At 37.2% G+C, this 13,603-nt stretch overlaps 2 protein-coding genes across 2 annotated transcripts; one reads left to right on the top strand and one right to left on the bottom strand.

Moving 5' to 3' along the window:
- Positions 1-150: 150 nt before the first annotated feature.
- Positions 151-4,358, bottom strand: LOC122984713 (diablo homolog, mitochondrial-like). The gene is made up of 6 exons (XM_044355317.1): positions 4,252-4,358; positions 2,783-2,915; positions 2,572-2,694; positions 1,382-1,492; positions 1,126-1,222; positions 151-749 (listed from the first exon to the last, which is right to left on the bottom strand). Exons 1-6 carry the CDS (start codon positions 4,293-4,295, stop codon positions 541-543), a joined length of 717 nt encoding a protein of 238 aa, XP_044211252.1. The 5' UTR covers positions 4,296-4,358; the 3' UTR covers positions 151-540.
- Positions 4,359-12,137: 7,779 nt separating this feature from the next.
- LOC122984240 (odorant receptor 131-2-like) lies at positions 12,138-13,133 on the top strand. Its single transcript, XM_044354574.1, has one exon. The coding sequence runs from the start codon at positions 12,195-12,197 to the stop codon at positions 13,131-13,133; it is 939 nt and encodes a 312-aa protein (XP_044210509.1). The 5' UTR covers positions 12,138-12,194.
- Positions 13,134-13,603: the final 470 nt, after the last annotated feature.

The raw sequence follows: 13,603 nt of genomic DNA on the forward strand, positions 1-13,603 counted from the left end.
GAAACATTGTTTTGCATCTATTTTTAGCATCGGTTAAAAATGTTTTTCAGTCATTTACACCCACTTGATGTTATAAAAGACTAGCCTGAGCAAGCTACATTTCATTTTCTGGTGGTATTGTGCAAACAGACAACCAAAAATAAAGTTTTGTGCATTCGATCAATACCTTTCCTTTATTATAATCAACTTTGATAAAACATAAACACAATTGAGTCTGATGCTGGTCAAGTCAAAACACAATACATATACAACACAGTCTTCTATGCTGCAGAGAGTTGATTACCATTCAATTCAAAACATCAAAACCAAACAAAGTGCTGAAATAAAGAGATGTGTCTGCATTATTTGATGTGAACATATAAATTTGAACAAAATCTAAGAATGAGACATGTAGTATGTTGCAGACATTGTAGAGGTGATAGAAACGTACTCAGATGTCATGGTTGTTGTGGTAGTGGTTGGTGAAAGTCATATTACTTTGAAGGCATATAAACAATTTTTAGGCTTTCCCCTATCTTCTGATACCTCTGGGTATTTGTTTCAGTCCTCTCGGAGATATGCCTCAGGCACGTCTTCCTCATCATTATTACTCTCTAAGGAGGCAGCGTGTTGAGACATCCGTTCAACCTCCATCACTTTAGTCTCAGCCAACTTCTTATCTGCGTCTTGTGAGAGTTTCCGTGCTTCTTCCACCTGGGATTGGGCCACCTGAATGTTTGTCTGCACCGTGATGGACGCCTGCTCAGCTCCTGGGAACACACACGTACAAACACACATTTTTTTGTCAAACTGCTGAGAAAGTTTAAGGGTTGACATAACACCACCTCAAGTTCAGACATTAGACGCAGGCACTCCTGTCCGTCATCTCCGTTTTGTTTTACACAAAGCCCTACCGAGTGACAGCAAATGATCCGTACACTGTCCAAAGTGTAATACTGACAGCAGCTGAATAGGAACAGGCGCAAGCAGTAGTGTATAAAGCTTTGAGGAGATTATACACAGCCACATGCTTTAATTCATCATAACAAGAGCCCTGAGAAAACCTGCCTCCACCCTTCAACCATGACATCCAGAACCATTCAATCACACAGCCGTATAACATGCAGACATTTTCTTTTTGCGCACCTGACGTGTACGCAGCCTCAGCTGCTGTTTCACACAACTTGACGGCGTTGACCCAGGTTGACTCGAAACGCCTGCATTCATCTTGTCTGTCACTAACCTGTCAGGACAGAGAGAATAACATAAAACACAAACAGCTCTGCTGCAGGTCCGCTGTCATATTTATGGTGTGGCGATAAGTACATGAGCACAAAAATTGATTGCTAAGTTCAGGTTTGTTTCAAACAACCTTTCTCCAAACATGACAACACAAACTAACCTCCGCTCGCTGGCCAATGATCACTTGCCAGATGGAATCCTCCTCTGCTGCAGTCAGTTTTCCCAGGGAGGCTACATAGCGTCTTTGGAGAGCAACGAGTGTGTGCACAGCCTGTTAGGAAACAGAGGGAGAACATATGCAGTCATTCACATTTAAAATTATGAACTATGGAGGCAGAGCAGCATAGAGGGTGATTTTCTGGGGGATGGACAATTTTCAAAGCATAATATGAAACTTAAGAGAAAAAAAAAAGCTGAGAACTGTTCACTGAGGTCTGTAGATTATCGCTGATGATCCTGGAATGAAATGTTTTTTATGCTCTGAGCACCACAAATAAAATGTTCACATCTTTTGTATTGCAGTGGCAGCAGAAATCTAAGAAATGGAGATTTTAAAGTCATGCCCAATAAAAACCAAAATTGTCTTCATGTCTATCACTTAAGTTAAGTGGGAACAAAATTACATGTTTTGTGTGATTTGGGCCTTTAAAGAGACATGACTGTGACAGATCTGTAACAGCTTTCACTGTGGTTTACATACGGTGCCAACATTTCCATCAACTCGTCTCTACACTACATTCTGCAGCACCAGAACATGGACAGACTTTTGCTTTTGCTTGATAAACATCATCAGGAGCTAGGAAATTAAAGGAAACTGAAGTTGTTTACATGACTTTGAGAGGATTAGGTTCTGGTATGTGTTTAAGTTCTCTCTTGCAAACAGTTTATGCACCGTCAGCCTTGTGGATACAACTGTTGTTTCATAACACCTCTACCTGCTCCTGCTTTAAAGGCAGAACTGAAAGTTTCAAACAGCAAATACACCTCCTGTGGCATTTATTTGAGTACACTTACTCTCATAAAACAAGAAAAATCACCATATTTGCCAAGAAGCCATGACAGCTCATTTACTTTTTCCAATAGATTTAAAAAAATCGAGCTGCCACAAGCACCACTGGCCCAGTTTTATACATATTTAATCTAATAACATTCAAGACATCCTCCATTACTTCTTGCTGTGTACAGCTCAGTGTCAACACGTCACATTGTGTAAATTTTAGCAGATTGTGTGGAGGATTAATGGATGAGATTGTTTACTATACATGCAGTACTTGGCAAATAAACTTCTTGAATCTGCATATGGTAATCCTAGTATCTAGGGAAAATGTTTAACACAAGATGAAAACTTACCTTTGAATACTCTGTGATGGCATCTATGAGTGCTAAGGTGGTCTGAGAGAGAAAAGTGCTCGAACTGCCTGTAACCAGAGAGGCTGCTCGTCTGATAAGAGAATCATGAGAAAGATTATCCACCTGCCAAAGAAACAGAATGTATGAATAAACAGTTTCACAATACACATTAGTTATACAGAACGCTTCGGTTATTTATTATATGCATTACCTGTGTGAAAGGGACAGCACAGAGCCCACCGCCCACGGTTAGAGATGCTATACTGGTGTACAGAATATTTGTCCATTTTCCCAGTTTGTGGACTGCAGGTTTCCTGCTGCTGAACAGGACACGAGAAGAACTCCTGTAGACAATAAACAGGGTACAACTTTATTTACAGGTCCCTTAATTTTACACTAATTTCCTGGAAATTTTCTGAGTAATTTGCAGGTATTTAACAATACGTTTTTAGGACTTTTGGTGCAATTTGGTACAAATTATAAGAAAAAAAACAGGGAAAAAAAGTATTAAGTTGGTTTAGTTTTTAAGTACAAACTCATTATATTTGTGTTCATTTGTAGTTGTTAATTTGCATAAATTCTTAATAAATTAGATTTACATAGATTAGCATATTACACTCTTTCTTATTACATGCTAATATGCTAATATAACGAGAGTCTAATTTATTAAGAATTTTTGCACATTAATAACTACAAATGAATACAAATATAATGAGTTGGCACTTACCAACAAAACCAAACTATTATTTTTTTTAGGAAATTTTACAGTAAGTGTGGTGCAATTTGGTAGAAATTATGAGAAAAAAACAAAAAAGTGTTAAGTTGGTTTAGTTGTTAAGTGCCCACTCATTAAATTTGGGTTCATATGTAGTTTGAAAAAATTCTTAATAAATTAGACTCAATATATAAGCATATTAGGATGTCTCTTACAGAGTTTTAAAGGAATAATCTAATATGCTAATATATTGTTTGACATAAAACTACACACAGAAAACTAAGTAATTTCTGTCTGTTAAAGAATTGTTGCGAGTCTAATTTGTTAAGAATTTATGCAAATTAACAACTACGTATGAACCCAAATATGAGTTTGTACTTACCAACTAAACCAACTAAACACTGTTGTTTGTTTGTTTATTATAATTTGTACCAAATTGCACCAAACTTTCTGTAAAATGTCCTAAAAATAATTGTTAAATACCTGTAAATTAGTCAGAAAACTTTCAGGAAATTAATATGAAATTAAGGAGCCTTTGAAGTTAAGCGTTACCTATAAAAACGTGTTTATAATTAGTTTTTGACAAGACTACGACATGTTAAATCCAGAGATTTTATATTACAGCTCTGAACTGCTGTCTGTGCTCGCTAACTAACAACGGAGGTTAGCTTCAAAATATATTCAACTGTGCCGTAATTTACTTTTCGTCTTGCATATCTGTGTGATGCTCTACAATCCAGAAAACGTGTACATATTGATCATTTTAGACAGTAAAAAGGTAGGTTTAAGGTGTGCACTGACAACTTCCGGTTATCGTTGCTAGTACTGATATCGAACAAAACATCCTCATTCATCAATGTTAAAGTCGACTGTGACATTTCATTCTTACGACACAGTTAGCGTAGTATACCATGCTTAAAAGAAATTACAAACTTTACCAATATAACGTTATCTTACTGTAGTACCTTAAGAAATTGAGGCAACCCGCCCACCTCCGGAGCGCTGCCATGTCGGTCCGCACAATAAAATGTTCCTCTCACTGGTCAAAGGTTCCTTTGCTTCTTTTTCTTCTCTGGGTTTTAACGGCAGCTTGCATCCTTGGTGTTGCATTACCGCCATCTTCTGGACTTAGTTAACTCCTACAGTGTCCGGTTTGTCAGATTTTTCCTATCAATCCTGTTTGATAAGAAAGCAGCTGACCAGGCACTTCCTGCCCCTGTTAGCCCTGATCTTTTCAGTCCCTCCATCATGTCCTTCTTAGTAATTTGGTAATTTTTCTATATCCTCCCCTATTTCTCTTAATATCTACTCTATTTTGTATTGCATGTAGTTGTCTTCCTCTTATCTCCTGATCACAGTGCTGCTGCCACTCTTTATTGGTTTTTTTTTCCATGCAAAACCCTTTCCCTCTGCTTTTGAAAGTTTAACTGGAGTGTCTATGTTTTGTTTTATTTTTTTAACAGCTTGTTTGGCTAGTTTGTCCACTCTCACATTACCCACAATGCCTATGTTCACAGGAACCCAAATGAGTGTGACCACGGTGCCTTGTTTTATTACTCGTGAGTGTATTTCCAGTAGGGGTGCATTCCAATACCCATACTACCATACTATTTAGTATTCCAGAAAAAGATTTAGTATGTCCCTATATATAGTATGTCATATGCAGTATGCCAAAAGTACTAGGATGTCCTACTACATCCAGTTGCATTTTGCAGTATGCAAGCCAGCATGTTTTTCTGGTTATTCTGGTCCACAATCCTCTGCACGGCGGAAGATACGTCACATCGACTGAGCCGCCGAGAGAGAATAGACCAATGACAGTGCATTGACGATGACAGATGAAGTAGTATGTCCCAATTATATGTATACAGCATGCATACTGCATTCAACAGTATGTACTAAAAGTAAAAAGTAGAAGTATTCGGAACGCAGTAGTTTTCCTTTGCTGCTGCACCCGCTTCATCTTCTTCTTCATCCTTGAGGTTAATTGGTGGTTGGCAAACAACAAATTGGTGCATTACTGCCACCAATTAGTATGCAGTTTAGATCAGAATGTCTAGTATTTGCAATATCTCAATCAAATTAGTTAGTCTAAGATACTGAAATAGGATTCAATAACACTAATTTCTTGAGTTCTTATGTAGAATATCTATTAGATTAAAGTGTACTTTTATCTCTAAGGTTTTGAATCAAGTGCCAGTGTAGCTGGTGTAGTGTAGCTGCTCTACTGTTTCTTCTTGCCCACAATATTCACATCTGCCTGTATTATGTTTACCTATTTTGAATAGTGTACTGTCTAGTCCACTGTGTCCAAATCCAAGTCTTGATATTATTGTTTCCTCTCTCCTGTTCCTTCCTGCACACCTCATTTCTCCCACTTTCCTTTGAACTCTGTAAAACCATCATCCTTTCCTCTCTTCCTCCAATGACTTTTGCCACCTTTCCTTCAATCTCTGCTTAATAATGCTCTCGATTTCTGTCTTGCTGAAGCTAACTGCCAAATGAATGTGATTATTTTTTGTGGCCTCCTTTGCAACCTTATCTGCCATTTCATTTCCTCTGATACCAATATGTACTGGTACCCGTAAAAATATTACTGTAAGACCCATCATTGGAATTCTGTATAATGTTTGTTGTACTTCTATCAAAATGTCTGGTCTGCTGTCTGAATGGCTGTACTGTAAACTGGCTAGTGATGAGCTTGAATCTGAAAAAATGATTGCTCTCAGTGGTCTTGTATATCCTCTATCATACTGCACCTTCTAAATGTCATGTCGATTAAAGCTGGAGTACTTATGAAGGAGAAAGACTTGGATTTTCTGGTAAACACCTTATTCATTGATAAATAATTAAAGGTTAAGACCCATATCAGTGGATGGAAGAATGGACTCAAACTATTTGCAAAATCTCTTCAGTTCATGACGGAGAGAAACACCCCAAAACCTTTTTCTTTATTAGATTTGTTTATGCTGCTTGAATAGGACCCTCACTCTCAATTTTTTGTTTTATTTTTGTCTTTGGTGCTGTTTCAACACTGATGTACGTTTTGTATTGTTGAAATATGCCATAAAGGTTTGTATTTGAATCTCGGAGAGTTTTTTTTTTAAAAAAAAGTAATTTTGTTATAAACCTAAACTGCAGTCTGTTCAACATCACCTGTCATGTCGAGGGTTTTTTTGTAGGGACCTGGCAACATTTCAGTGTGCAAAATGCACTTAGGCCTGTGCATTTGACGATTTCTACAGAGGGAAACACAGATATTATGTCCAGATGCAGAATCTGCTTTCTCTCTCTCATTTTCCCTGTGTAGTTGTGTGTTTCAGGGCATCATACCTCAAAGAGAAATGAGGGCAGTTTAATGCTTTTTTCATTTTACATTCCAATCATTGAAGGATAAAGCAATTACAATCTCCCTGTGAACACAAATTGAATGAATGAATTAAAATGAGAGTGAATTAAAGGTGAGTTGTAATGATGGCAGAGGATTGAAAGGGACTACTGATGACAGAGGAGGCAAATGTGAGTTGTGTGTGCTGCTAGTAACATAATATTTTTCTCAGTCATACTACGAGATCACAAGACATAAGGAAGCACTGTGTCAGCTGTGGAAACCTTCAGGTTTCTGGGATCTACAATCTCCCAGGACCTGAAGTGGGAGTCCAACATCAACACTATCATTAAAAAGGCCCAGCAGAGGGTGTACTGCGCCAGCTCAGGAAGTTCAACCTTCCTCAGGAGCTGCTGATCCAGTTTTGAGTCTGTTGAGTCATTGAGCCTGTTTTCTGCACATCCATCACTGTCTGGTTTGGGTTGGCCGCCAAACAAGACAGGAGTCAGACCTCTAGATTCAGGAAACAGGCAGGGAAAATCACTGCAGACCTCTCACACCCTGGACATAACCTGTTCCAACTTCCCCCCTCTGGTAGGCGCCACAGAGCCCTGTACACCAAAACTACCAGACACGGGAACAGTTTCTTCCCACACACCATCACTCTGATGAGCAGTTACCTTAGTCACTAAAACCTCTGCTGTACCTCCAAGCTATATGTGTTAATTTCAGTTTAAAATACAAAATGTGCAATAACATGTGCATATAATCCACTACTGTTAATTATATATTTGAGGAGGCTGTATATATACTGTGCATAACCACCTACTGTATATATATAAAGTAACATCATTTTTTATCCATATAATATTTATTTCAGCACTCTTTGATTCTTCACACCTTTGCACTATTTGTATCCAATAGAGAGAGAACAGTTTCACCTGTATATAGACACTCTATGTTGTTGTCCACTTGTTGTTTCTACATGTTTCAATTTTTCAATTCAATTTCTTTATCTATATAGCGCCAAATTACAACAAAAGTCATCTCAGGGTACTTTTCACATAGAGCAGGTCCAGATCGTACTCTGTAATTTAAAGAGATCTAACATTTCCCCCATGAGCAAGTACTTGGCGACAACGGCAAAGAAAAGCTCCCCTTTAACGGGAAGAAACCTCACGCAGAACCGGGCTCTAGGTGGGCGGCCATCTGCCTTGACCGGTTGGGTTGAGAGAGGAAGAAAGAGAGAGAGAGGGGGAAGGACAGAGAAGCAGAATAACAGCAATAATGACAATAACAATAGTAATAATAGAGATATGACTAGCAATAGCAAATAGCAGCAATAGCCGGAGAAAACACCAACAGGACCACGCCAGTATCCCGGCACTACTCCTGCAGTGAAGGCTCACAGCCTGGAACCCGGGGTTTCCTGCGAGATGAGAAAGCACAAAAAACTCCAGGGAAGAAGCCAAATTAATAACATGCATTAATGGTACATGAATGCATACAGATGGAGAGGAGGAGGAGGAGAGAGGAGCTCAGTGCATCATGGGAAGTCCACTGGCAGTCTAGGCCTATAGCAGCATAACTAAGGGCTGATCCAAGGCAAGCCTGGTCAGCCCTAATTATAAGCTTTATCAAAAAGCTTAAGCCTGATAGCTGAAGGTTCTGCCTCCCATTCTACTTTTGGAGAAACTAGGAACCACGAGTAAGCCTTCATTCTGGCAGCGCAGTGTTCTATTGCGGTAATACGGTACTATGAGCTCTTTAAGATTTGATGGTGCCTGACCATTAAGGGCTTTGTAGATGAGGAGAAGGATTTTAAATTCTATTCTGGATTTTACAGGGAGCCAATGCAGCAAAACTAAAATAGGATTAATATGACCTCTTTTTCTAGTTTTTGTTGGTACACATTCAGCTGCATTCTGGACCAGCTGGAGACTCTGTGTTTGTGTTTGTGTACACATACTTGGCCAATAAAGCTGATTCTGAGATTCAGCTAAAGGAGGTGTTTCAAGATTATTATATATAACTCAGTGGGGTGTATCATATTTATCTAAAACAGTATTTTATTCAAAATATCTGTTTACGCAACATGAGACATTGTAGTCTGGCCTTTAATGATTAGCACTTCTCTGCAGCGCCAGGAAACATTGAAAGTTATATTTGAGTGCAGGGTTCAACAATATATTTTATAAGAGCTCTGTAAAGTCATAAAAGTGCTGGCGATGATACAGATTTTTTTTCTAGTTGACTGCAAAAAACTATGTAGCCAAGTATTAAATGTTAAATATAAGATAACAGCATAAAATAATGAAAATAACACAAATATGTACACCTTACAACTATTAAATAAAGGTAAAATTACTGACAAAATTATATTCTATATTAAAAGATTTTGCTGTTAGACATAGTGACCATTTAAAGCACAACTAATGTGTTTAATGTAACATGCAAGGGGCATATGTTACATAAGCAATCATTGAAAAAAGTAACATTCATGTGATAGTCTGTCCAAATAATAATTGATTTGCATGCACATTTGTTCCAAAGTTCTGTGTTGTGTTTTGTGTCAGGAGTAATTGACAAATAAGTCTAACTATGTTTCCCTCTTTTTTTTTTCAGCACTGACTCAATTGGGGAAGTGAGTCCTTGCATCTACTGTATACTCCAGTGTCCAGTGTGTAAACGCAGCACGGTAGCATAGCACCATAAGCTACACTACTGGCATGAATCAACAAAGGGCAGTGTGGTAGTTGAAAGGTCTGCAAGGTCATAGGCTCAATATGAAACAGCCTGGTTATTGACTAAATTCTTCATTATTCTGCATTATAATAAAGTTATTTTTGCCACACGTCAAATTAAGATGTGAGTTATAACTACACTACTAAAACTGATTTTATTTAACTATAGTTTCTTATATATCAGAAACTGGAACATATTTTAATATAAATTCTGACAATATTAAATTCAAACATTTCTGTATCAGTAGTACTTTTATTCAAGATTGTTTTGTAAACTTTTAGGAGGTGTATTCATTAAGAACAGACATCAACAGAGTAGTCTTTAAATAATTAATGATGCCATTAACCATCACTTGTAATTAGTTTCACTGGAGTTCATTATTGCACACAAGAATACACATAGCTGGCTAATTATCATCATCATTACATTCAAGAAAACATGATCACATGAAGAAAAACAAGCCAAGACTTTGGACAAACAATAATCCCTCATGATATTCGAAAGTTAACTATCAGAAGTTGATGACTGTGCAGGCCACATACTGAACACAGCTGTGCATTTACATTACAAATATACTATATTTTTTTGATGTGTGTGTGATTAAGCACATTATAAATACTTATTGTAAAGTAGTATAGACCTTCCTGATTTGTTCGTTTATTACATTTCCATTCAATTCACACAATTTTGCATCAAAGATCAGAGGAGGAAAAAAATGAAATTTGAACATTAAAAACAGGCATCACATACAATACAAATCACTAACATTAAATAGTAACACAAATGCAGACATGCATATATACTGTATATTATATATGTATGTATGTACATGTTAAAAACTCCAATTCTCATAAAATACAAATAGCTGCTACACCGCACGAATATCATATGTGCAGCTTAATAGGATTTAGGGCATTATGAGCTACAGGTTCTTTACTGTCTCCAAACTGCCTACATTTATATGTGAAAGTCCTTATTGCTGCATAACAAATGGGTATATGTGGACGGTGTTCAAACATTCATTCATTTCAATAAGGCCGCAACAAAGCTCAGCGAGGGTCTTCAGCAAAAGATGCAGTGATGTCTGGCAAAAAAGTTGAACATGGCTCAATTTTGCCACAGTACAATGCAACATCATCCAACAACACTGGTAGGGCTGCAACTAGAAATTATTTTCATTATCAGTTAATCGATTAGTCTTTTGGTCCATAAAATCTCAGAAAATGGTGAAAAATGTCAATCAATGTTTCCCAAAGCATGAGATGACGTCCTCAAATGTCTTCTTTTGTCCCAACCAACAGTCCACAACACAAATATATTTAGTTTACTGTCATAAACACATTACTTCTCACATCACATTCGAGAAACTGGAATCAGAGAATGTAGACATATTTTCTTTAAAAATCACTCAAAACAATTAATTGATTATTATCTATATGTGTTTAAAGTCACATCATAGTGTGCAGAAAAGAATTAATTGAACACAATGTACAATTGTACAATTAATGCACCTGAGGCTTAAAATAAATTCTTACTTAGTATCTTATCTGATTATCATTGTATACTGCAGGTGTGTTTATATAAGTCATATTGGGTATCTGCAAATTGCATTACATTTTAGCACAATGATAATAGCCTGAGTCAAACTAAAAGAAAAAATAATAAAAACAGGGGCTTGCTGTGTTTTATTTACTGTTTTGTTGAACGGTAGCTGAGAACTGATTAAAGGAGCCCAACTACTGATATAACTCAAAACTTTTTTCCATCATTCAGTGTGTCTAATTGAAGGTAGCCACCAGTATGAGAAACATTTTTAGTGAGAGGTGATGACGACATCGAGGTGAAAAGCTAAAGGTGTTGTTATTCTCCTCAGTTTCTCTCAGATGGCTGAATCAGCATTAACTTCTGTCTTGGGAACTGTGTGCCATGATGCCACGTTAGTGCTGGGAGGGTTTGGCAAACTGAAGTAACTGATGTCTTTTGACTGTATGTGAGATACTATAGATGTATATTGTGTTTCCTCTGGTGAAAGTAAACTTCAGCTGCAGCTGTGATGCTTTAAAAAATGTTGATCTTATTATAGCAAGTGTTTCAGTTTCAGAATATGTTGACAGACACAGTTTAGATAATGACACATAATTTCTTGATTTCAGCTCTGTCTTCAGATCCAAATGGTCTGTATTCTGTATTTAGTTACAATACTGTTGATATATAATATAAACAAAAATGATGGACTTATTGTCTCATAAAGAATAGTTGCAGTGTAGAACAGTGTTGTGTGAGCTTGGTGAAACTGAGAATGAGGTTAAAGAATAGTTACAGTTGCAACCTTATGTGAAGTATAATTTAAACAAAAGACAAAGATCCTTATGTGCACAGTTACATTCAGGACTATTACCATTTGCCCTAGAGACCAGCACGTTTAATTCCACTCCAGAGGAGGACAGACTTTGTTGTATGAGCTCAGTGAAACTGAGAATGAGGTTCATTTTTTGTTTTACTGTCCTGTCTACGAGGAGGTAAAGGATGTAGTTTTAAGTAAAATGTCCTCCATTTATGTTGATTTCTTTGGGCTGGATGATTATGAAAAACTTGAGTTGTGCTTCAGGAAGAGAATCTTTTTTGTAGCAGATTTTATTTGCCAAGCTTGTAAGAGACGGCAGGATATTTTGTTGAAGACTGAGCTGTATAATAATCTATAAATTTGTAATGAAATTAAATGTCTGACAACAGCAACTATTATTTAGGTGTCTTGTAAACCCACAAGGGTTGGGCACTTTGTGTGCATGACACGAAAATAAAAGAAAATCAATCAATCAATCAATATTGAAATATATGGCTGATAATAACTCACTGGTTGGTGGTCAACCCTTATTGCGAAAGCTCAATTATCGGGTCATTTTAGTTCAGGTTTTGGTGACATTGTTCCTTTATATCAACTTTCTGCTGATCACAACCTTTTTTATGAAGCATTTCTTCTACACAACCATGCGCTACATCTTCTTTGCTAATACATTAGTGTCTGACTGTCTGATTTTAATTTTTACAAATACCTTGCTGATCATGAGCTATTTTCCTTTTACTATACAGACGTGGTTGTGTCTTATTATATACATTGTTTTGTCTCTGTACACTTTCGTCACACCAGTTACTCTGACAGCAATGACACTGGAGCGCTTTGTGGCCATTTGCATGCCCCTGCGGCATGCAGAGCTGTGTTCCACACGCAGAGCCCTGCACTGCATCCTCATCATTCACGGCCTCAGCTCCATACCCTGCATTGTTTTTCTCTCTGTCTTCTTTGCATCTGCTACCCACAGCTTCTACAGCCAGGACAGAATATGCTCTGTGGAGGCGTTCACAATTCACAGGTGGCAGGGTCATCTTAGGTCAGCTATAAGTCAGTTTTACTTCTCTATCATGTTTATAACCATTGTGATCTCCTATATTAAAATAATGAAAGTGGCCAAAGCTGCATCAGGAGAGAATAAAAAGTCAACATGGAAAGGGCTCAGGACAGTTATTCTTCATGCTTTCCAGCTGCTCCTCTGTCTCATCCAGTTATGGTGCCCTGTCATAGAAGCTGCTATACTTCAGATTGATTTCATGTTGTACATTGATGTCAGATACTTTAACTACATTACTTTTATTCTTGTTCCAAGATGTCTGAGTCCTCTCATTTATGGCCTCAGAGATGACAAGTTTTTTCTTGCACTGAAATATTATGCTCTCTGTGGCTTGTACAAGAAAAAGTCTTATGATTTTTCCTCTTGATAAATTAAAATCACCATTCTGTTTATGTCATATACAGTTTATTGCATTGCATCATGAACGTATCTTATTCATTCAGTTTCTCAGTATGTGTTCACACTTTGGTCTGTTTCTTGTTATGAGCATAACTGTGATTACATTGCTCTGATGGACACACTGTTCAACCATTAATGCCAAATTGAATATTTTTTTGCATTTATTTAGATTGTATTGACATCATGTAGTCCACAACTGGTTAATCCATCATGCAGTTGAAGGCCTCCTTTTGCACATTTCTGGAATGAGATAGTTTCAAAATGTCTTAGGTGATGTCAGTGACCTCAATGTCAAGAGTTTTGTAATTCTGCTGTGGCCTGTTTTACTTTCTGTAGACTACTTGTGTGGTTTGTTTGTCATTTGTGTTATGGTTCAATAAAAAGCTAATCACAAAAGAAGTCTAATGATTTGAACAATTTAAGCCACCACTTAAATTA

The sequence above is a fragment of the Thunnus albacares genome, chromosome 6 (genome assembly GCF_914725855.1).
Source record: "Thunnus albacares chromosome 6, fThuAlb1.1, whole genome shotgun sequence".
Lineage (NCBI taxonomy): Eukaryota > Metazoa > Chordata > Actinopteri > Scombriformes > Scombridae > Thunnus > Thunnus albacares.

Excerpts from the sequence above, each read along its gene's own strand:
- LOC122984713 (XM_044355317.1), bottom strand. The coding sequence starts at position 4,295 with ATGGCAGCGCTCCGGAGGTGGGCGGGTTGCCTCAATTTCTTAAG. Across the intron at positions 1,493-2,571 it reads CCATCACAGAGTATTCAAAG|GCTGTGCACACACTCGTTGC; the intron begins GTAAGTTTTCAT and ends GTTTCCTAACAG. Across the intron at positions 1,223-1,381 it reads TCATTGGCCAGCGAGCGGAG|GTTAGTGACAGACAAGATGA; the intron begins GTTAGTTTGTGT and ends CTGTCCTGACAG.
- LOC122984240 (XM_044354574.1), top strand. The coding sequence starts at position 12,195 with ATGGCTGATAATAACTCACTGGTTGGTGGTCAACCCTTATTGCGAAAG.